Source organism: Cuculus canorus, chromosome 4, assembly GCF_017976375.1.
Source record: "Cuculus canorus isolate bCucCan1 chromosome 4, bCucCan1.pri, whole genome shotgun sequence".
NCBI classification, from domain to species: domain Eukaryota; kingdom Metazoa; phylum Chordata; class Aves; order Cuculiformes; family Cuculidae; genus Cuculus; species Cuculus canorus.
Window position 1 is genome coordinate 55,927,496 of NC_071404.1, and position 22,029 is coordinate 55,949,524.

The 22,029-nt window shown below is 38.0% G+C and overlaps 1 protein-coding gene across 1 annotated transcript in view; it reads right to left on the reverse strand.

Annotated features, from left to right (window-relative positions):
* Nucleotides 1-22,029, reverse strand: part of COL25A1 (collagen type XXV alpha 1 chain) — a 321,366-nt gene that overhangs the window by 65,895 nt on the left and 233,442 nt on the right. Inside the window, exons 11-12 of the mRNA XM_054064743.1 lie at nucleotides 13,156-13,182; nucleotides 10,412-10,456 (exon numbers count right to left, since the gene is read on the reverse strand). Of these exons, the coding sequence (XP_053920718.1) occupies nucleotides 10,412-10,456; nucleotides 13,156-13,182 (72 nt within the window). The remainder of the gene's footprint in view (nucleotides 1-10,411; nucleotides 10,457-13,155; nucleotides 13,183-22,029) is intronic.

A 22,029-nucleotide genomic window follows, 5' to 3' on the forward strand; every position in this document is an offset into this window, starting at 1 on the left:
GAAAAAAAAAAGGTTAAGAAAGACACGATGAAATATATTAACAGCATTTCACCTACTGTCTCCTGTTGGGTAAGTAATGATAAAATTTAAAAAGACTGTGAATATGTACTCCACAGTTTGGCACTAAAATGCTTTATTTCATCCGTTAGCGTGGATTAACTCTAATCAAATCCTGTACAGATAAGAGACAATTCTACTGAAGGCAGTGGAAATACACAGGTGTCAAACTAAACAGAAATGTGATTTCTGATCCTGAAAAGTTGGCTAATTAACCTTAAGAACATAGTCTTCCTAGCAAGACTGCCAATGCTTTCCTCTTCACCACAACTTCAAAACACTGCAAGAAAGGTTTATCTTACATGCTTTTGACATTTATGCTTCTGTTCTCATACAGAAGGCAGACAATAAAGAAAAATGAGATGGGCTTGCTCTAGAAATGGAAGAGTTTGGAAGAACAGACAGCTTTTTAATTTTTAAAATATTCCCCACTTGTCCATTTTTCATACTCCTATGCCACTGGCTGAAAAGTAGAATTAAAATATTTAAAAATGTTGAACATTACATCAAGGTTCCAAATTTTGGGTATATTTGATGGATAGTATGCATACTCTTCCACAGTTCAAGGAATTTCCGTAAGTCAATGAACAAATAACAATTATTTACAAATGTCTCCCCCCTCATTTAAAAACAAAAAATCCAGCCAAACAAGCAAACAGCCCCCCCCAACTCTTAAAGACATTTTCTAGCATTTACTTCCCAGATTTATGGAAAAATGGCAGATATTATTTATTTTAGGTAGAATGATAAAGCAGTAGTTAGACATTACGGTAAAACAATGATGGGTGATGACTAATTAAGTAAAACTGTCTACAGAATTATGTCTGTTTCACAAGAAATACTTGTCTTCTTTGGCAACCCTCATGTACGAACTCCACTTCTGGGGCGCAAAGCATGTTGAAATAACCAAAAAAAGATTTGAAAAAGCCTGCAACTATCTTCTTCTATTAGTCCTTTGCTATATAAATGTATAAGAATGTGTAAAAATTCAAAACAATAGCCAACATACTAATCAAATTAGAAACAGTAATTCATTATCAGAAAATCAGTGGATAATTTTCATGTAGTATTCAAACTCAGTAGACATGATGAACCAGCCCTCTGCTCTATATTCACAGTGGAGTTAAGATAAAGGCTTGTTGCAAATGCAACAAATTGTATCTTCAAATTGTACCTTCCTAAAAGCCTTTCATTAAGAAAGGACTTCTCACTTTTTTATGTCCACAGTCAAATCTTAATCACAGATATATAGACTTTGATTCTCCATGAAAGCATATACTCCTAAATTAACTAGCAGGATCATCAATTACATTTCAATCTCAGCAAGAGTTGTACTACTTCAAAATATACGCCAGAACCGTTGAGGTTTTAATGAAACTCTAGTGAGGTATTTTCCAAGCAAGAGAAAAAGGGTTTAGGTACCATTAAACTCACAGGGAATTAAATAGCCATTTGAGACAGCCCCTTTTCAAGGATCCTTTGTACTACAGTATCTCTACAGCTGGTGTAGTACCACAGGCATTTGATATACAAGTGGTCAGGATTTGAGGCTGTAGGAGATTAGGTGTAAGTGTCCTAAAGGACTGACCTAAAGGACAATTGAAGAAAACTGACAGTTGACAAAATGAAGCAGAAAGGACCAATGCATATGCACTTGTTTCTTCTCATTCTCACACTCCAAACAAGGTTGTTTGTGTCCTCCTCATTTTAAAACAGCTGCTGTTGGCTGACACTTGCAGGGGCTTTGATCTCTAATGAAAGGGCTGAAGTCCTAAGCTTATGATTTCCTCCCAGGTTTATGGATGATTATGACCACAGAGAGCTACTACTGTGACAAAAGAAGACTTAGTGAGACACCATAATTATCCTATTTTCTTTGGAAAAAAGTGAAAACCTCACCTATCATAGTAAATCCCTACTTGTACCAAGTCTCATTTCTTACCTAAGGTGACTTTCCTATGGCTAACACTACACTTCTGGTGCTGAAAGTACTAGTCAGAGGCATTAGCACAGCAGAAACTAACTCTAGGAATGGGAAAGATTGAAGGCAAACCTAGAAGGACAGTACAGAAATGGCCTTGTGTCTTTATGCTTTTGAAATTATTATCCTTCTGTTTCTAATGGCCAGAAGAACAGGGGCTAAAATAATTTTCTGTCTTACCTACAATATTCCTTTCCCTAGTTTAGAAACCTATTTTCTTGTCCATATAAGGAATCAGGGAGTAATAAGATAAATTAAAAATGTATAGTGCATAAGCTACTCTATGCCCTACCCCTGGTGAACAGTTCCAGTACACAATAAAATGAGCTTTGTGCCAGGGAGCTTCCCTTTTTGACACTGCATGACTGGTAGGCATGGCAGTCTGACTTTATATGTGGATATTTTAACAATTCCATTAAAGCCTAACATAAAAGCCCAACTAACGAAACAACACCACCCCCCCCATAAAAAAACAATACCCTCTGCTCCCCAAAAAAGAGCAAAGCCTTGACAGACCACCCATAGGTTAGGAAATTCCAAAAGTAGTGATGAAGCAAAAGAGCAGCTAATATTTTGAAGATGAGTAGCCTGATACCTCTTCCCTGTGTTATTTTAGGAATATTAGTTCCAAAAGATGCTTTTGATTCTTGGCATGAAAATAATTTAAAATACTTATGTTAGAAGTGTAGTTAACTACATTTCTTCCATTTAGCTACTTCCATTTATTTACTTATTTATTCATTAATGAACCCATCTGTTAAAACTGGAGCATAAAATGCTGTATGAGTAAGTTTCAGCCCCACAGGTTAGTGTTTTGGAGATGAACAAAGAGTACATCTCGCCTTTAAAAGCCTGAAGACAGTTACACAGCTGTTCAGGGAGTGATGAATGCAAAGGAAATCTAGACATTCAACAATGTCATTCTATGCAATAATTTCAATCAGGCTCCTTTTCAACTTGGTAAAACGAAAGAAGCTATAAAACTAGACCCTTAATCTCACATATTTTTACATTCACCAGGCCATGGCTAATGTCTTTCCTGACTCATATTGCAGTCTCTCTTTAATAGCACTGACAGCAGAGGTATTAGGCTGCAGAAACAGTTGTCTTCTGCACATCATCTAGCTTTCAAACCAAGGCAGCATACTTTTTATTTCTTTTTTTCATTCACAGGATCACAGAACAGTTGATGCTGGAAGGCACCTCTGGAGACCGCCTGGTCCAACTCTCCCTGCTCAAGCAGGGTCACCAGGAGCTGCAGGCCCAGGACCATATCCAGACAGCTTTTAATTATCTTCAATGATGGAAAATTTACAGTTTCCCTGGGCAACCCGCGCCATTGTGCAGTCACCCTCACAGTAAAAATGAGTGTTTCCCGATGTTCAGAGGGAACCTCCAATGTTTCAATTTGTGCTCATTACGTCTGGTCCTGTTACTGGCCACCACTGAAAAGCACTTGTCCCATCTTCTGTACACCTTTCCTGCACGTTTGGCCACATTGATGAAATTAACCCCTAGTCTTCTCCTCTCTAGGCTGAAAAGTCTCAGCTTTTCCTAAGAGAGATGTTCCAGACCCCTTCTTGACTTCGAGGCCCTTCATCGAACTGTCTGCAGTGTGTCTATGTCTTGTACTGAGGAGCCTACAACTGGACACAGTACTCCAAGTGTGGCCTCACCTGTGTTTTTTTCCCATTTAAAGAGTAACTTTGTCTGTAGTACATGCCTTTCTGCAGACATGAGGGGACAGAGGGACTGGAATCATAGAACACAGCACGTTCTGAAATCGTCTACTGGCTACGTAAAAAACAAACCTATGAAACCACTTAAAATTATAACGAGAGCTACACTGCACCATCACACAAGAAGAAGATTCAAGGCCCTGGCAAATTTTGTGAAGCCACCCTCTGGGCATTTCCTTGGAACTTTTCCCTGAAAAAGACTGTGGGAAACATGCTGTTAGAATGGTGTGAAACTTCTCAGTTTGCAGTTTAAAGGAATTGTTGCTAGCCCTTTCTGCCCTTCACCTGCGTTCTTACTCTCAGCTAGACCACTCCACAGAAGCTGTGCTGTGCAATGAACATCATGTAGGACAACCATTATATACCATAAAAAAATACATTCTCCTTACTGGTACTGAGATGGGCTATGATTTCCATACACTGCCTCAGCAACGTGGGGCTTAATTGACACTGTGACAGAAAAATAATCTGGAGGGATGCAGTACTACCAGCACCAACCTATATTCATATACTGTCTAACAAGGTTTTGTTGTACTCATAAAAGCAGTAACAAAACTACCAGATGCACAAATGTCATGCCACAAACTGGTAAACCTACAAATATTGAACCTGAAATTCTCCTTAGGTACCCTTTAACTACCGTCTCATATATATAAGTTGTTTTGTCTTGCCTTTGAGTAATCGCACCAACCCCCAAAAAAGGATTCTGTTTTCATTACATGACCCACTAGAAAAAAAGACTATAAAACATTATAAAATGCTAGAAAAATTGCCTTTCCCCAAATTTTATGTAAAATCTATGTAGTACTAGAAGGTAATGCTCTAGCATCTTGTCTACAGCGGAAAAGAACATTGTCACTAGAAGCTTTGTAATCACTGAAGTCCCCAGTTATTCACCACCAGCACCCAAATTTATTTAGATCCAGTTTGCTGACTTCACAAATGGTCTCATAATGCTAGAAATAAAAATTTGCAACAAACATGCAAAAAACTGTTACTTTGGCTACCCAATATCAAGCAGCTTAACTCAGCTGGAGTGCAAATGTTCCAGTAATTTATTTGATAACCACTTACACAGAAGAATGCTGCAGACAGTGGGATTTTTTTGCTGTTGTTTATATGCTACAGAGAAATTGCAAGGCCCCCACCAACGGGATAATGATGGCACATTTACAAACAGACATGTTGCAGTGTTGTGATCACTGTCAATAACAGGAAAGCCTTTAATATGTTACAGGAGCTAACCTGTGGATGGAGAGATGCCGTTATCACCAGTTAAGTTCCATACATTAACAGCAAATGTCCTGATAAGAATACAGGCACTTCGGTTCCTCAAAAGCAGCAACACTCTAAGAAACTAATTTACTTGCACTATTGCAATGAATGAGAAAGAAGACTGTTCCATCAGCAAACTGCAATGTCAAGGCATGATTGAATGAGTTCTGTAGAAGATCACTATTAGCTGTTCAAAACCTGCTGAATAATTTCCAGAACTGGCTTATTGAAATTCTATGAGACTCAGAAATGTTTGGATTTCTCTTCCAGTTAATATCAATTACCAGGGCAACAAAACAGTAATTTGCCAAGAATACACTCAATCTAGCCATTCAACTGAGAAGTTTAAGATAATTCAAAGAATAACTAGAACAATGTTCTTTGGAGAGCATACCAGAATATCTTGTTTCAAGACCTGTCACTGTGTAACTCTATTAACATTGGTGGAACATTTCTGTCTTTCCTCTATTTGGACAAAGAATGTCCTTTAGCACTCTGCCCAATAAAGATATGAAGTAATTTCCTCATATGCTCTCAAGGAAGGGGTAGTCTTAATGCAGACAGTGAAGTGAACGTGAATTTGATGAGCACTCAAACGTGTAGAGCATTGCTTGGGCTCTGCTGTTAATATGAGAAAAATCTGTCAATACGAACTCATAAAACCTACTTCAGAACAAGTCTGAAAATGTATCACTCACTAGAGTTCATAGCAAAGGAGTAAAGCCAGTTGAAAGCATGCTTCTTACTGGAGTGCTCTATGCCCTGGAGGCACATGCCTTCATATCCAGAATTAATTAGCTAAAAATAACATGGCTGGAAGCCCCAGATTTTCTTGTTTGTAACAGAAAAATAGTCTGGAGGTTGCTGTTCTGAAATAGGTTTAGGTTTGGTGAGCTGCATAATTCTGTCTACACCAGCTGCCTGATATCCACCTCGCCCTGAGAAGAAAGGCTGTCAGTATTGCTATATTTCTCAGTCACTATAATGTAATCAATTGTAAGGATAAGGAAATACAAGAGGCCCCCAAACCTAATCCAGTCTAATTTTACTCTAAAACACATAAATGAGGGCAGAAGGGAAAAAAGTGGTTTCTCAGACATGTTACTGTGATTTCCATTTCAAACCAGGGTTGAATTACCTCCTTTCAACTTGCTTTCAGTCCCCTCAAAAGTAACTTAAATTGTTTGTTTAAGGACTGGAAAACTCTCCTGGCCCACTCACCAGCTGAAATTAAGTGGAAAGACTCTTCAACAAGACTCAGCTGGTCTGCAAACCTGTCTGAGAATTTGTGAACTACAGTTAATGATGTTTCCTTGCTTTATACTTCTTTATTTGAAAAAAAAGTTACTACACTCATACCCTTGCTCATTTCTCTTAAGATATGTAATACTATCTTCAGTATGTACCCCCTACATAGTACTGTGCACAATGATGGGGAAATGCATGTAAACTATGGTAATAAGAAGCATGAAGAAAGCAATAAGAAATACGCACACCCAGCATCTAAGTCTACTGATAAGAAGGGAAATTCTTCTGGGGTTACCAAATTGCTGTTGTCAAACTACCAAAACAATTTGAAATGAAGCGATCTATCCTGACCACACATTGTGTTCTCAATATACCCTTAAAGAAAGCAAACCCAAAATACCAAATACTACCTAAGAAAAAGTGCTCCATGGAAATACAGAGTGAAGGGTTTGTGTACTCCAGACAAACTCTTATTTAAAACAAAAAGAGTTAGGTCCACACAGTCTAGAAACTAGATTCCTTCAGGTCAAATGCAATCCTTACTTAGGGAATCTCTCCTTTTCTCCTAGTGTTGCTGCGGTCACTGGAGTCCTTATCAAATCAGTACCACATAACAAAGACCAGAAAGTACGTTCTACAGTTGCATAGCTGAACTCTCCAAGAACCCCTCTGTGATAATTTCAACACCATTAATGTAGTGATCTGATATGATCTTATATATATGATCTTATATCCATGCAGGTATAATTGTGTTTTGTACTATTCAAAGAGCCCAAGGACCTCTTGCCAGGAATCAAGAAAGGGGAGGTTATCTCCCATAGCATCTTTCTAGGAAGCAATCTACTACAGCTGGCAAAGGAAATGGAGCATTCAGGAAGGCTCTCCTTGATACTTCAGAAGGTATCTGTCCATGCCAGGGACAACACTTTTTCTAGCTGCAGCTATTGTTAGGCTGCTCCTTTCCAGTTACTGTTCTTCACAAGATAAGTGGAGTGTGGCTTTAGTTTCCCAAAAATAGGAACAAAGAATGCAGATACCCTTGCAAGACTACCTGTAATCTTCCATCGGATTTGGCCTAAAGGAAAGAATGTGTGAAGTTTTTTTGGCAATGATTTTGCTACTACTCTTAATGCAAGAAAAATCTACTAGTTAACAGTCCTGCAAAAACATGTGGATTGTGTAAAATTACACTTACTAGTGATTGTCTGTGAGAAGTGGTTCATATGTTAAGGGATTAGAAAATTTTCTAAATGCACTCAGAATTTATGATCTCATTCCCAGACCTATTGGTCAGACTTGTCAATTGTCTCCTACAATCCACTATTTCAATTAAAGGAGAGGTGAAAGGAAAGGGAAAGGAAAATAACACACACACATAAGACGGACATGACCTAACTCTGTACTATTCAGCTGGTTAAGGAGAGAGCAAAGCTAAATTCACTGCTGACGTTTACTGACTGAAAGATATTTCATTGTCCAGAAAGCATTCACACTCACTTAATGTTAAGCATGTGCTTAACACTCACTGCCTTTCAAACTAAGAAAAAATATTAACTTGGAACTTAATGCACTGCACACGCTGCTGTTTCACAGAACTAGCTCACTGATTAAAAGGCTACCAAGACAGTGAGGCTTTTGTAAAGCCTTTTAACTATGTAACTTCTCAAAAGGGGACAACTTGCATCACACATTCAAGCTGAGTTCAACTATTCTGCAAATCAACATGAATCTGCATGAGTAAAGCCAGTAGTGCCAGCAACCAGCTCACAGAACAGCCTGACTCTTAAAATTACTACTCTGGTCTTCAGTCAACAATATCTTCTGTGTCACATTGCACTGAGAATCTGCTTTTTCATAGAATTTGGAAGAATGGACCTTTTGGTCACAAAATATTAGCATGGGAGTCCTAGGCTGCACTACGCTTTCTAACTTTAGACAAATCCTGCTTCAGTTTAATTTTATTTCTACTACTATTTCCAAGCTAGCAGAATTTGTTATCTACTTACTAAAAGAGACATCACCATTCAACTTTGATCTGCTTAGTATTACATAAAAATAATATATTTTCTGCGCTTAAGGAAGCGCTTGCTAGTCAGTAACAACCAACATCCGTGAAAATGAATGAACAAATGTGACTACATTTCATTTTTATCACTACGGTTTTTGTCCTCGTACCCAAATTTTAGTTTACTAATTAACTTATTTTTTAAATGAAGATCAAAAGTAAAATAGTCTAGCTACACTAAAAATATGCTGACATCTTTATTAAAGTGGTAATAACTTAAGAATGTCCTCAAAGTTTTAGATGCCATAAACATTGAAATAAATCAAATAAACCTAAAACCATAAATTGAAAATGTTAGAGTTAGTTTTTAAAGCCAATTTAAAGTTGATAAACAGCATTTGAAGACGTATTGGCATTCTTCTTTAATCAAAGGCATTTGCATGTTTCTTTTCTTTCCCATGAAACATGACTGCAGGTAAGTCTACATGGTATCCTAAAATTAGACATACAACCACCTTGCCAATACAGCTTAAAAAACATTTCACATCTCCCAAAATGACGCTTTAATAATCAGATAAGTTTTGCACGTGTAACACATCTGACTTATCTAATCAACATCCATCTTTTGCGCTCATCTGAATGAAGACTTCTGGCTGATGTAAAGTTGTTGGATGAAATGTGAATCATCAGTTCTATTCTATTCAGTGTGGTTTGCAAGTTCACCCTGTCCAGTCTTCTCACAGCTTTCTGCACAACCAAAGAAAGTCATGCTACAAAGTATGTCTTCACTGGCTTTTCACTCTTAATGTGGTCACAAAAAATACTCGAATTATGCACAGCAGCACCATCTGTGTTGGCAAGTACTGTCTACCATTCATGTTGCAACTGAATGCAGCTATAAAATATGAAGGAAAAAATATCAGGTCTAAGGCAAATTTGTTTCATAGTATTGTCTTATAACTTCTTGTGTGCTATACATAGCTAATTATAAATATTTTTCTTTTTTCTCCCCAGTAGTCATAGTGGTTAGAATATTTTAAAAACAGGTTCCTAGTGTTATCACTGTCAGTAAAGTAACATAACTGATTAGTACATGATTTATTATAACCACTGTCAAAACACAGGTCTAATACTGTACATTATGATATTAGAAACAACACAGTAATTAAAATCAAATTATTTGAAACATCTTAGAGCTTTTATTCTTAGGGATTTTGAGGAGGGAGGCAGAAGAAGGGATTATATAATACGATCCTTATACACTACCATCTATTGTTGCTTACATGTGGTGAACAACCCATATCACGCATTTTCCTTTTGGTATTCCTTGCAAGTGCTTTTGAAATTCATTAAGACTGTCAGTACTTTTGAGAACAGCACATAGATAACACTGTTTAAAGTTAGGAAGTGATATTATTTAAACTTCATCATTGAGATTTGCCAACAAACCTTAGCACTGCTCTGAAACAGCCCTGCTGCTTTACTGCAGTCTCTCCTTATGGAGGGCTGTTCTGAACTATGAGTTCAGAACTATGAGTTGGTGATGGCACTGAAAGATGATGTAGCTTGCCTAAGTTAGCATTTTCTTCTGGTTTGATAATTTCCCTGCATTTTCATCCCCAACTTCAATTCTTCAATTTCACATTATTCTTCACCATTGTTTCCAGTCTCTTTTTATTCTCTGTATATAGGGTGTATTAACAATGTGTTCGCACTGTATAAATACCCAATATCAACATAAGTGTTTGCATAATGGGACTGAGTTAACAAAAAGTAAAAAAAAAAAAAATCTGCAGAAAAACTTGGTTTGTAAATACACTGTCTAAAGTTGCACACCACTAATACACATTTCTCGTTGAGGTCTATCAGTCAATACCGAATCTGAACACCAAACTTTCAGCTTAATTAATTACAACTGCTGCCTGTTCTAGCAAAACTAGAAAAAAATATTTCAGAGTACAAACCAGATTGTATAGTCTTTTCTATGAAGCCAATTTGATACCACAACTTTGGATTAAGTTTGCATACTGGTCATGTGAACAAACCATAAGTAGCTTTAATCAGTTACATAAATAATGGCAGTGCTGACAAAGTCAGTGAACTCACCACTTGTCCATCTCTCCCTGGAACACCAGGCACTCCGACAGAACCCTGTTGGGAAACAAATGCCAGTGCTCAGCAAATTAAGCAGGTCACAAAACTTCTCATCCCTTAATACAGTACTTAGAAATGATGGTGAATTCTTGCTTATCGTAACTGCAATAAATTTTCCAAAACTTAATTTTTATCCAAGCTGAGCTCTCTTTTCACTTGAGATATTAAACTAATAAGACATGTTCTCATGTTGTACATTTTAATGACTATCCCACTGCATGGCATCTTCCAGAAACAAGCTTCAATCTGATGGCTGCTTTGTAATGCTGCGGACGCTTCACAAGAAATGTAAGAAGTAAAATGCAATTCCATTTAATGTTCCTGATAAATTTTGAGACTGATCCTACACAACCAAATGTAGCATCTGAAAAGAACTATTAATGCTTACAGACGGATGCTTCAAGCTCAGTAACTGTTAGCTCCAATCTATCTTGGGGCTTTTAAGAGACAACTTGCAACAACTCAGCCTGACAGTGCAAATTACAGATACCCTTTTAAATTGCATCAGTATTTCTGCAATCAAAATTTAAAAGCCAGACAGGCCAAACACAAGGAACAGTCAAAGAAGGAAAGTAAAATATTACTATTGACTTATAACATCAGAGGGATGTTTTTACAAAGCTCTTAGACTGTAAGTTCCTGTATGATGAACAATTTTTTGCAGGAACTTGTGTGAATTGAACTTGGTACAGATGTCCAGTAAAAACCCAAGGCAGGAAGGAAGCAAGAGAACTGCACGGGCTTACATTATTACATATTATTTATGTAATAATGGTGCTGCTCAGCAAGGAAACTGAAAGTATTGTTTTTATTTTTCATTTATAAACATGTTAACAGGATACAAAAATAAGACAGCGATTTGGAAGGCAAGCACCCTAAAAAGAGGCCAGGGGACTGAGAAAGGCAGAGGCTTTGTCAGCAGTGAAATGTGCAGTTTCCCAGGACCCTTAAAATAAATAAGTACCCCATGAATCCCTTCATGCCCTACTTTCTCCCCATCCCAAAAATCAGTGTGTGACATTTCCCCTCTATTCATATTGGTTAGAGGTTTGATCAGAAATGCTTTAGTCAAAGGGTGACAATACCCAAACGGAATGCATCCAAAACTCATGAAGCAACTCACGAGGGTCTCAAAAAAATTCAAACACTGGAATGCCCAGGGGGTTCCAGCTCATTGCAGAGCTTCAAATCAGTAAGAAATAATACATTAGCACCCCAGCAAGTCTACATGACTCAGAATGCTCTGCTCTTCCTCCCAAAGCTTCCGCTTTGGCATTCTCTTGCCTCTTTTTTCTGGATGTATTGCCGTGACTGCTAGCCATTGCAAAGAGGGTCCTAGTGAATGTTTGAATGTTTGAATAATTTTTCCAGAAAAGTAGAAGACAAAGCTCTGGAGGGCATTAAACCATCAGCCTCAATAAGCTTTCCTATTTTTAACAGTTTCATTTCTCAGTGACAGTCTTCTACAGCTGCTGATTTTCTTATGAGACACAGGATGTTAGAAAGTGTAAATAAGGATGATTCTAGCACGTCAAGTAAAAGTTTATCAGATATTCTAAAGCTCATCAGCATATGAGTTTTGCTGATGCTGCATATGTAAAATACACCCCCACTCCCTGAGTCTTAGTGTGTAATTTTATACTGGCAACTCAGACACCAGTACAGTATAAAAACATCGCATTCCTGCATTGCCAAACATGAAGGGTAGTCCTTCTCTTCAGCCTATAAAATCTGCACAGCTCACAGCTGACAAAATTCCACCAATTTATATGCTCTGGGATTACATTTTTATATATCAGGAGGTTTTTATTTCTTTTGTTCAAAAAGTTTTGTTTGAACAAATGCAAGCAAACCTTCACCATAAAGAATAGTATCTCAGAAGAATTAAAACAGAGGTGGCATCCTTCTCACAGATGTTAATACTACTTATTTCTTTCCTCTTTTTTCTTTACTTTATACAAATTAAGCTTGCTTTAGTAAATACCACTCATACAACTTTTTAATCTTTTGAAATCAACTAGAAAACTACTTTCTTTGGTGATGCATGGGTGAGACGCTGGAGAAATGCCACTTACTAACTTTTATTCCTGGTATATCTAGGACTTTATTAATGGTGCAATTCCATAAATCCTAAGCTTACTCCACTGAAATGAGGCAGTAGCTTTAATGAGCATAAACAATGCTGAAAGCATTCCCAGAAAGTCAGGTTTCAGGTTACTGAAGGAACAGGAAGACATTGGCAGACCACCTGAACACCGCCAACCAAGAACCATTTATCAACAACACCTATGTCCTTTGTTTCTTCTGGTCAATTTTTCAGTCATATGGCACTGATCTACTTGAGTAAGGACATGCATTTAATCAGAAACTCTATCTCCCACCTTTCACAAGGATTTAACTTTCGTTTCCTAGTTGTACCAGTGCATGAATAAGAAAATTATAGCGACCTTTTCACCTGAAAGTTAAGCAGACAGATTGAAAACAGTCTGCTCTGCATTGCTTGAACTTCCTATGATGGGGGAAATGAGAAATCTGATTTCTTACATGATATGGCTGCATTTTTAAAAAACGAAATTCGGAGCCTAAACTAACTGACTCAATGTGATGTACAGTAGCTAATTCCATTCACCTTTTCTGCTTGCAATTCCGCATGAGGAGGAATAATCACTTTCACAGTATTGTTGTTTATACCATACCTTTTGTCCCGGAGGCCCCTGAGGTCCCTGCAAAGGGAAAACAATTCAATTAACATCATAACTCTTGGCAACTTAAACTGAAATGACCAATTAAAACTGTCTTATTGTGTAAGCATTTTGATACTGGACTGAAACCATCTATGTTTTAAACATCAAGGCAAAGTAAAATTCTGAGCTTAAAATGCACAATGGATCTTTTCTCTTCTCTTTTGGAACCGATCTAACTACTAACTGGAAGACTCAAATTTTCCACTCTTCTATCTTTTCTCTTCCAACCCATCTGTTTCTCCTAATACTGACAAAACTGTCAGCATACAGACGACTGTGGTTTTCCTCTTTCTGATATCATTTAACAGCCAGTTGTGTGTCCACACTAATATATATGCTTGGCAGCATAAAAACAAGGCTTATGCAAACAAGTTTTTTTAAGAATACTGAGAAGCATAAGTCTCAAAACCACACCCTCTAGGTATCAGCATACATGACTACATTTTACCCGATACATGACCTGTGCCATTATTTGCAAGTTAAGAGAAAAATCATTAACTTCAGAAATCATTAAGAATGCTTTTGGGAAGTAAAGAATCACCATTTTGCCCCAATGCCCCGAGAAGGCAGGAAGAGATATCTCAATTCAGGAAAGCCTAACTGCTTAATGTCATACAGGAGTCAAAGTCTCATTGATATTAATAGGACCCATTTCTCATCCAGTGTCTCTGAAGTACCCAGATTTTTTATGGCTGTAGTGGAGAGGGGAGGCAGCAAGGAAAATAGACCAGCCGACCACGTCTGACATTTTGGCAGTCTGTTTTGGCAAGAGTTAGACCATATCCACCTAAGTTCTTACACACTCTTTTCCCCACGTTCTTACTGTGGATGCTGGTGCTGTATAAAGCAAAGTGAATTCTGAGTCCACAAGGTGCAAAACAGAAAGCTCAAACTGGAGAACTGAAATCCTTCTGATGTGTGAATGAATAAAAGAATGACTGATATTAGAACCGCAGTTATTCAGAAATTCATCTTGAACAAATGGATTGCTGCTTTGAAATGCATGGCCAATTTTATTTTTAAGGTAGCGTGAAGTTAGGCAGAATCCTTCCCTGTTGGTAGATACAGAGTTTGTTTAAATATTGCTCTTATGCAGCTTTAACTTATGAACATTGAAAAGCTCCACTGGTGGTAATTCTGGTACTGGATCCACTGACGTGGATAAAAACCTTGCAGTTTCAAATGTGGATTCATATATCTAAGGATGCAAAAGGCATACATACACCAGCGTTATTTCTTGAAAGTTCTGCCTGATTGTCTTGGCAGAACGAAGGTCTTGTAAGCATCTCCTTTTGACTGTAGGAAATTATTTTGTTAATGGAAAGCCACCTGTGAGGTGCAGGTTGAGAAGTTCACTCTCTTGTTTTTAAAAGGAAGTAGAAGTATCCAAGTACTCAACACTGGTGATGATCATAGCAGGGAGCAGAGTGTTCATCTATTTTTTTCAGACTGGATGCCCCCCACCCCCTGGCCACATCTGAAAAAAAGTGCTGTTTAAATCAGGTCTTCTTTCCATCAGGTGCATGAATTCTAACCCTAAGATGTGCTAAAGGCCCAGGATAACAGTAATACTGAATGTGGTAATTGAAGAACAACCTATTTCTTAAGCATTGCTTGCAAACAGAATCCAAGAAAGAGTCATGAGCAATCAAAATCTCTATGTAGGTGTTGAGACAGGAACAGAAGGAAAGAAATAGGTGTAAGTTTCCAACCAATGCCTTAGGTTTTCTGGTTTGCCTTTTTCTTTCTTTCTCTTCAACTGTTCTGTGTTCCACATAAGCTTCAGTGGTACACTGGCCCTGATGGTTGCTTCAGTACAACCAAAGAAATGTTTTGCAAATGCAGACTCAGCTAAACTTCGCTTTGGATAGCTCTTCTGCCACTGGATCCAGGTAGCCCAGTGCAGACCGCTGCTATCACTGTTCCCCATCTCATTCCTCTCAAGGACAAAGCCTCTGCTCTGCAGTGACCAGGCATATACAAAACACATCATAGTCTTCATTAGTTGGAGGCTTGATCTACTGCCACAGGTAATAATACATTGTCACTCAGCCTCTGTCACTATCATCAACGGGAATATGAAGGAAGTAAAACAAAAGCCTTTACGCCTTAAGACAAGAGCTACAGGATCCTTTCACCTCCTGCCTATATATATACACACATATGACATCTATAACTGATCAATAAATGACTCTATAGTATTCTATGCAGATGATGCGGATAGTAACTATTTGTCTTTTGTCTGCACCATTGGAAGCTGACAGAGTTTTCATGTAGGGATACTCGGGATCAGCTCCTAAAACACTGGTGGCTGATTTTAAAAAGCTCATTTTATAAATAGCATCTAGGCTTCAATATCCAAATGAAATCTAATGAAATTTGTTTGGATGAAGTGGCTAATTAGTATTTTGAAAATTGTGCTACTTTCTTTAAATTTACATATATTAACTGAGAAACTTCATCTGAGAAGGTTTAAAATTTTGGCTGTGAGAGTTGCCCAGAATAGAAAGATAACTAAATGTAATGAAAATTAAAAATAGTTCTCACTCTTTCAGATATCATTAACACTTCAGAAGAACACTTTGTCATCATGTGCCATTGAATAAACTAGCTAGGCAGCTATGACAAACTATTGCAGGGCTTCACTGAATTATGTTCTCATTCAAATAGCTCCTCAGTAGTAAGGTGGAAATAGAAAATGCTCTGCTCCAAAAAAATTCAGCTGCTAACTGTGTTTCTCCAGAGGCGGAGAATTATTTGATAGTTCCTTAAGTATTTGGAAAAGTGGGTAATTAAGAAAAAACAAATGTTTATAAAAGTCTTCTATGTAACTGTGTTTTTAAAAGGCAAAATATTCCCACTATGAATGCCATTCTTCAAGCAATTTAACAAGCTGCAAAATAAGAAATAATTCTGCCCTGTAAAGGTTAAAGTTGCAGTTTTAAAGCATAGTAATTCAAGGCATGATACATTAACAACAGGCTCTCGAGGTGTTTTTGTATTCAACTTCTGGTGACTCAGTTGCTTAACATTTAAAGAAGTGTATGAAATAGAAAGTTTGGACATTTTCAATTTCCATGTCTGGGCAGCAGTAATGATGTGTTTTGCAAGGTATCAGAGTTCACGGATAGCAACCACAAAACACCAAATGAAAATGCTTAACAAAAATATAATAAAAAAGTGATTGTTTTTGTATACTGAAACATTTACACAGTATAATACATCACAGTCATGCAATACACTGTCATACAACACCTCTCTTCTTTCAAAGCTTTGCAAAAAAAAAAAAAAAAGTCTGGTTTTGAAAACTTCTGTACTTCTTATGTAAAGGAAAAGCTTTTTGTAACTAGAAAGCCTTTAGAAGGTACTGTGTCTATATTTCTGTGGAACAAGAGAAGTTTCAAGACTATCCCAGAGAACAGATATCTCCTTTTTGGTGCCTATAAGAATCATTGTAAACTTAGAATAGAATCATAGAATAATCTAGATTGCAAAAGACCTTTAAGATCATCGAGCCCAACCATAAACCTAGCACTGCCAAGTTCATCCTTATACCAGGTCCCTAAGCACCACATCTACACATCTTTTAAATACTTTCAGAGATGGTGACTCAACCACTTCCCCGGGCAGCCTGTTCCAATGCTTAACAACACTTTCGGTGAAGTAGTTTTTCCTAATATTCAGTCTAAACCTCCCCTGGCACATGTTGAGGCCATTTCGTCCCATCCTGTCACTTGTTACTTGGGAGAGGAGACTAACACCCACCTCGCTACAACCTCCTTTCACATACTTGAGAGTGATAAGGTTTCTCCTCAGCCTCCTTTTCTCCAAACTAAACAAGCCCAATTCATAGAATCATAGAACGGTTTGGGTTGGAATGGACCTTAAAGAACACCCAGTTAAAAACCCCCTGCCATGGGCAGGGACACGTCCCACCAGCCCAGGCTGCCCAAGGCCCCATCCAACCTGGCCTTGAACACCTCCAGGGATGGGGCATCCGCAGCTTCCCTGGGCAACCTGTGCCAGTGCCTCATCACTCTCATCATGAAGAAATACCCTCAGCTGCTCCTCATAATACTTGCTCATTAGAACCTTCACCAGTTTCATTGCCCTTCTTTGCACACGCTCCAGCAACTCATTGTCTTTCTTGTAGTGAGCAGCCCAAAACTGAACACAGTATTCAAGGTGTGACCTTACAAATTCCGAGTACAGGGGGATGATCACTTCCTTACTCCCACAAAACAATTTCTTACCCAAGTAATGCCATAAAGAACTTAGAAAGGAAACCTGAACCAGCAGATGTACATGAAGAGGAAAGACAGGTTTTATACCGAGTATTCATCTGTGTTCTGCCCCCTGGTTTCGTTTTCTGTATCTAACAGGCATGTGATGTAATCCTGAAAACATGTTCCTGCATGGCTGAGGAGTGTTTCATAAAGAATGCAATTTCTAGAGTACTTGAGTATTGAAATGTGCGATGTTCAGTCTTGATGAATCATCTAGATAAAAGAATAACCAGCTAAGAAAAAAGATAAACTCTGATGAGAAATGTCATATAACTTCTGATTACGTAGTGCCTCCCTCCCATGCCATCTACCTTAACTGATGAAAAGAGCAACAATAACTATCAATAAGCACTTGGGCAGAGCTTCTTATCATCTCTGTCTCAGTCATTGTTGTGGCAGCTGTTACTGATGTACAGAGGTTACAAAATGCCAAAGACTATTTTTCCTGCAATTTCCTTCAATTTAAGGCCAATGCAATTGTATTGGTGAAAAAAAAAAAAAAATAGTTGCCATGAGAGGCACAGGCTGAGAATTTCCATTTCATCTGCTAGTTATTAGCAAACTCTTGCAGCTAAAAAGCTTAAGAACACCACCTTATAAAATTTACTATGAATATGCTACCAGAATGAAATAAAGAAGGCTGCTGCAGACCTCTGGCCATAGAAAACAAAATCAGAATTAGTAGTTTCCCAGAGGAGCTATCAGGACCCACATCAGCTGAGGATCTGGTCTTGGCCATTGGCCTGAAAGGCTGAACTGAAGCCAGCAGCACTTCCCAGTCAGTTCTGCCTGGTCCCTTTGAGTTTATTTTGTTCATTTTAACCTGAGATGAAAAATTGACATTAATTCATTTTGAAGATGTGACATTTTGCAGACTTGACTGCAAGGTTACACTTTTCCACTGTCTTTCACAGAAACGGCAATAGACTTTGTAAACAACCTTACTCTGCATAACTAGTAAAAGCAGTAACATTAGGTCTATTTTTTCTTGAATAGATGTCCAGCAAGACTCTATAGGCACAAAACTACTAGTTTGGAAAACAGGATATCTTAAAGCAGAGGGATTTTGTGTTTGGGTTACTCATGACAGTATAGATTTCTTTTTGCAAAGAGACACCTTCACCTGAATTCTCTGTTATTCTGGACTGTTCTGTTCATGCAAAACATCTGTAAAATTACTTATCTGTCTTTAAAGCCAATTTTAGGGGATAAAATAATATATGGGGTTTTTCCAGTAACAAGAAGCGGTTGATTCATACACTAAACATGTATAAATTTACATCTTTTCCAAGGAGTTGAAAACACTACAAATTTTCCTCTTCCAAATTTTTATTACTATGCACTAGTCTAAAATACTTTAAACATTAAAGCACCAAACACTCTCCCATGTGGAAATTAGAAACAAGAACACCACAGGCACGTGTTCTTTCCTACTGCAGTTTATGAATCTGAAAATGTCGATCTATCGGTGTCAGCCTTTGAGATTTCCCATCACTGACTCACTTTAAATTCTCATGAATAGTCTGCAGTGAGAAATATTAGCTCTTGGTTAGAAAAGAATCACAAATTCATTTATGATTCATTCAGAAAATGAGAAGATAAAAGAGAAAAACTCTTGTATTGTGTATAAGAGTCCTTATCATCACGATGAACACACAAATCAGAAAAGATGAAGGAAGAACTACAAGAGGCAAGACACAACTTTAACTGAAAAGGTTGAACAGCTATGGAAACTACTAGCCTTCCCTCCTGATAGCATATATCTTCCTAGTTCCATGTAACATTTCAAAACTTAAACCCTTTGGTCACCTCACTGCTTGCTGAATTCTCTTAATCCTTTCTGCACAGAGGAATGATACTTTCAACTCCTGGAGAAAGCAGATCTGCAGGGTTTTCAAGTGCCATGGAAACCAGACACAAATTGCAACTAACCAGTCATTCTTACATTCACATCTAATATTCAAGACACATATAGTCATATTTTTTTTAACTTAAAATAACCCTCCATTTCACCTATAGAGAAACTGAACTCTCTTGGCTCAAAGAGAAAATAGATCCTTCCTGACTCAGCAACATACGGAGCCAAAAGAGCCCTGCAAACAGCTCTCCCAAGATCTCAGCTGCAAGAGTAGAAGAGTAATAGCACACTGGTACTGACAATCTGGAATTATTTTTGAAAGAGGAAGAGAGACTCTTGTAAGCAAAAACTAGCTTTCCTAAACCTCTCTTCCCACTACCCTGACTACATACTTACATTGGAAATCAGGAAAATGGGAAGCCATTCTCTGTCTTCAAGGCAATTTCTCTTGTGCACCTAAGATAGGTTGAGCTCTCTTGTGCCAACGCAGAACCATCCCAGAGAACTCAAACACTGTCATTCTCTGCATATGGTCCAAGCAAACCTCCCCTACCTGAGAAGGAGAAAGGTTATTACTGCCCTCTCTCACAGCATCATCAGAAACATGATTTTCTTTTTATCTATTGACACAGAACTTCATTAAAAATGAAGCAGAACATGGCAGCAGATTCTCAGTTGGAGTAAATTGCTGTGTCTTCACTAGTCACTGCATTTCCAGAAAGGTGTACATGGACATTCCCAGAACTCCAAATGCATTAAAACTATTTCAACCTTTTGTGAATCAAGGCACATATTGTTTGAATAGGTCACTAGTTACTCAACATGTGTTAACAGTCTCGTAGTACATTCCGAGACACAAGCATGAAAACACTGTTGTCTCATTATCTACTGTCTTGTTCTTTTCCAAGAAATTTATTCCACTTCTTCCAAGAAGAGAAAACAGAAAACTAATTAACTTCAATCTGTGCCATTCACAAGTTAAAACTGAGTTTACCAGCTCTATCAATAACCGGCACATTCATCTAGAAATACCAAGGCGTGCTACCAAACACAAGTATTAAAAACGTTTTTGAAAGAGAAAATCTACATTATAGACATCAGGCTTGTAGCCCTTCTTCACTTGAAAAGTAGTTCGGGATTTAAAGCTGCAGACTGTGATCCTATGGGCTACAAACAGCCTTCAGCTTCCACGAACTTCCACAATTACGTCCAAATTCTAGTGACTATTTCAAAGCATCTGGTGCTCTCCTTGGCTGTATTCTGCCTCTATCTTGGATGAAGAACCAGAGTACATGCACAGTATTTGCTTCTTACTGGAAAGGGCCTTGGACATGCGGGCAAGAAGGAAACCTCAGTACACCCAGACAAGCAGACCTCTGGGAAAACAGGACTGGTAGCACTTTATGGGATCCATTGACTTCACAGATTCAGTTTCGTGAGGAATTAAAAACAGGGAGCTAACTTGGACTTCAGGCTACTGGTGTAAAGCAAAGGCATCCTTACAGAAGAATTTCCATATAATTAACCTAGAAGCTCCTCTGGACAGAGATGCCCATTTTCATTTACTTTGTAAAGATAATTGGGTATGAAAAAGCCCATGTTCTCCATAGCAAACTATACCCGTTTTCCCTGGCAACACAAATTTAAAGCATACTTGTTGGAAAATCAGGCATTTTGACAGCAGTGCTTCAGTTTCCGATATGGAAATGGAGAGATGTCTTTGTGCAGAAATGCATAATGGAAGGTGTCAGAAGCAGCTAGACAGCACCTGAATGACTGCAGCACTTTCCACAGGGAAGACAGTCTGGGAATCTCTACTGGCATAAAGAGTTGGCATCTTTTTTCCCAATTTAAACACACTTGTATTTAGAGAAACAGATCAGTAGTGGTTCTTACACATAGATAGTTACTTTAGAGCAGTAGGAATCTTCTGAATATGGATACTAAAAGGTGACAGACTATGTTTTGCTTTAAAGGCCCTCAATTACTGTGACCTTGAAGATCTGGTCTTCAACAGAAAGAAGACACCATTGAAGAATTTGAATGTGCTTTGTCCGGAGGCAAAATAGGAGAATATTACAAATATAACAAAACCCCTTCCTTCACAGCTATTGCACAGAACAAAAAGGTGCCGAGCATGCTAAAATACTAGGTGGTACCTTTGGGAGGCTTTGATTTTGGTTTTGTTAAATCATTATCTCAAAATGAAGAAGTACAGGACTTAACTGCCTGAGGACAGCAGGTATATATGAGTCTCAGAATCTTAGTTTCTTCTTCCCAAAGAAATTGGATTTCGTAAGTTCAAAATGTTTTGCAATTTGTCAAAGTAAAATACCATCACACCTGCTTAAAACTTTGTAAATTCAAACAGATAGCAATCATATATGCACTGACTCCTAAGCATATAATCTTCCTCCTCAGAAGCATTCAGGAATCAAAACCACATGCCATAAGCTACAATTCTGTCATCTCTCATAAAAATAAGAATGACCGTAAGTGTTTAGGGAGATCTTAAGGGGGAAAAAAACACTGCATGTTTCACAGTTCTGGGAATATGTGACCAGAAGAAACTTCTGATGCCTTATGCTGTGGCTGAAGCTGATTTACAATCAGTGGAGCTTCAGCTTGCTTCCAGATGAATAGGGTTAATTAGTTCCTGATGCAACAGAAAATTTGTACTCC